This window comes from Rhagoletis pomonella, unplaced genomic scaffold (genome assembly GCF_013731165.1).
Source record: "Rhagoletis pomonella isolate Grant_MI unplaced genomic scaffold, Rhpom_1.0 Rhpom_scaffold_00002, whole genome shotgun sequence".
In the NCBI taxonomy this organism is placed as follows: Eukaryota; Metazoa; Arthropoda; class Insecta; order Diptera; family Tephritidae; genus Rhagoletis; species Rhagoletis pomonella.
In genome coordinates, this window is record NW_023458556.1 from 103,781,634 (window position 1) to 103,784,306 (window position 2,673).

A 2,673-nucleotide genomic window follows, 5' to 3' on the forward strand; every position below is an offset into this window, starting at 1 on the left:
ATGTACATACATATGTACTAGGGTTACAATGGCCGGCCAGATAAATTATGGATACTAATAAAGGCAAAATTCTTCCCCTGAAGAGGTTTTCCCATTTGAGTTTAAATACGGTTTCTCCTTAACTTTGATGCAAAATTACTCACGAACGTTGCGAAGCACGCCGGGTATTTGCTAGTATTTATGTGTAGGTAATATTGTACTCGTCTTCCCAGGTAGATTAAGTGCGGGTGATAAACCCATGTAGCATAGTTACATACTGTGTGCATACATACCTGTAATTAATATGGGGAAAAATGTTACAATTTCGGCATGTGACTGAAAAAAACTCTAAAATACACACAAATTGTGATTTCCAAGACATGTACGAAGTGATTAGCACAGCTGCATCCTTCAACTTGTCAACTAGCGGGAATTCCGATTTGCAGGGAATTTCGGTTTAAGTGGAAATCGGGGAATGGGCATTTTTTTCGGGGAACTGAGTATGTTATTTTAATTTTAACCATTTGACCCTTTTTGGAGCGACATTTTTTCAATTTGAATCGCAATATCTCTACAACAAAAGCTTTCCCAGATATAAGATATATACCAGATGAAAACTAACGTTTCGGGCTAGAATTGTGGAAACTTAGAATAAATTCTACTGACCAGTTTTTGAGAAAATTCCCGAAATGTATATATTCAGCAGCCCGATTTTTAGTTTTCAGGCGATAACGTTATGACATATTTATATTTTATAAACACGAAAGATAGCTTGTTTGAAGACCCTTCTACTGATATCCACATCAATGACATAGATTGAGTAGTGCGGCTTCAGTGGTAGTTTAAAAAATTGCCCTTTTTCGAATTTCTGGCAGCAGCAACGCCCACACAGGCATACGAATCAAAACATCCTGGAACAAAACCTTCCTAATTTTTTTTTGTACTTTAATTCCTGAAAGTTTGAAAAAAATTAAATGAAGGTACGTACAGACGCCACATACATACCAAAGCATCTCGTAGTGGAGACACGAACCAAAACACATTTACCTCTATATCTTTCCAACTAGTAGCCGGAACTTAATACATAAGGTATCGTTTGAAAGATATTGGCCTATAGAATAACACAAAATATGATGGGTGTACCCACAAGCCCCATTAAACCGGCAAAAGCAAAAACACGTTTTTTGTTTCGCAACACTTTAGCCTAATTTTTAAGAATTCGGTTAATCGGTTATGAAGCTTGAATACATTTTCTGGACACACTCTCTCCTTTCCAACCATATCTCAAACATGTCGATTGAACGTCTGGATAAAAACTTCCAAATCTCGTGTATATATAAGCGAGTCATTTCAGCATGCTACTGTGGCTGCTTTCGTCACTCGCGCGCACTGCCGTGCGCTGTGATTAAGGTTGTACGAGTTAGAAGTTTCCAATGCAATTACTTTTTTTTACGCGGATTTCCTTTTTACGCGTTGTTTTGTAGAAATTGGACCGCATAGGCTGATTTGCATGAAAATTGATATATTTTTACGCGTTTTTTTACGCGAAAATTTTTTGGTCCCAGTTAACCGCGTAAAAAGAGGCCAAGGTGTAATAACAATGTTAAAATAACTGTTAATAAGCCACAATAATATTGAAAAATAAATAGTTTAGAATGAGCTTGCTTGAAACTATACAATAAATAAAATTAATGTATAGAATTAACAAAACAACCACACTGTCAATTTTAAATAGCGGCAAATCAGCAGTACATGATAGTAGTAGGTTGAATAAAAAAATGGATTAGCAACACGAGTTTACGGGATGTGCATAGCTCAGTGGTTAGCGCTTTTGCCTTTGTACATTAATGATGCGGGTTCGATCGCTGCTGAAGTCTAGAAAAAGAAAGGGCTGAGTTCCAAGTTGCATGTTGCTTTACATTCGTACTAAGTATAGAGCTCCTAAACAGCAAACTGCTTACGATATGCAAAGTATCGAGTTCCGATAAATTTTTATGCGTTTTAGATGCGCATACAGTGAGCATATAGCGCGTCTCTAATTTTTGTTATGCGCAAATTTTTCATAATGGCAGAAGAGGAAGGGTAAATAAAGATTATTAGTTTATTTTCATTTTATGAGAAAATTAAAATTATTTTCATGCCTGTTTTTGTCTTTGCAGTGATAAAAAGTGGACACATGCATGGAAAACCCTGCTTATTGACGTAAGTCTGTCCTATGAAGAAGACTTTCGGTCAAAACGAAAGAAGCGTTCCGTCCTTTGGGAAAAAGTGCTCCGGGAGATGAAAGATGTAGCACCAGAACTTCCATTTTCGCGCGATGACGTGACTAGGAAATTTTTAAACTTCATGGTCACATATAAGCGGATAAAAAAACGAAACAACACATCGGGTGAAGCGGCAACGCCTTGGGAATTCTTTGAGCTGTTTGACAATGTCTACGGGAGTAGAGTGGATATCACAGTACCTGAGGAAATTTTAGATTCCCTCTACAATACCCAACCGCAGACTCAAACGAATATAGTTCCGAGCATGGTGTTAGTAGTGCTACTGGTACCAGTGAGCCTCCTCAAAAAACGAGCGCGGTGTGAAGTACTACATTTTTTGCGAACAGAAAGTATAGAAGATAAAGAAGTTATGAAGGAGTTTCTAGAATGTGAAAAAGAGATGTGTATAAAGTTAGCGAAACAACATGAA

At 37.3% G+C, this 2,673-nt stretch overlaps 1 protein-coding gene across 1 annotated transcript in view; it reads left to right on the forward strand.

Annotated features, from left to right (window-relative positions):
- Positions 1-1,985: 1,985 nt before the first annotated feature.
- LOC118756595 overlaps positions 1,986-2,673 on the forward strand; it is a 47,817-nt gene continuing 47,129 nt past the window's right edge. The window contains exons 1-2 of the mRNA XM_036491349.1: positions 1,986-2,061; positions 2,139-2,654. Of these exons, the coding sequence (XP_036347242.1) occupies positions 2,027-2,061; positions 2,139-2,654 (551 nt within the window). The 5' untranslated portion in view covers positions 1,986-2,026. The remainder of the gene's footprint in view (positions 2,062-2,138; positions 2,655-2,673) is intronic.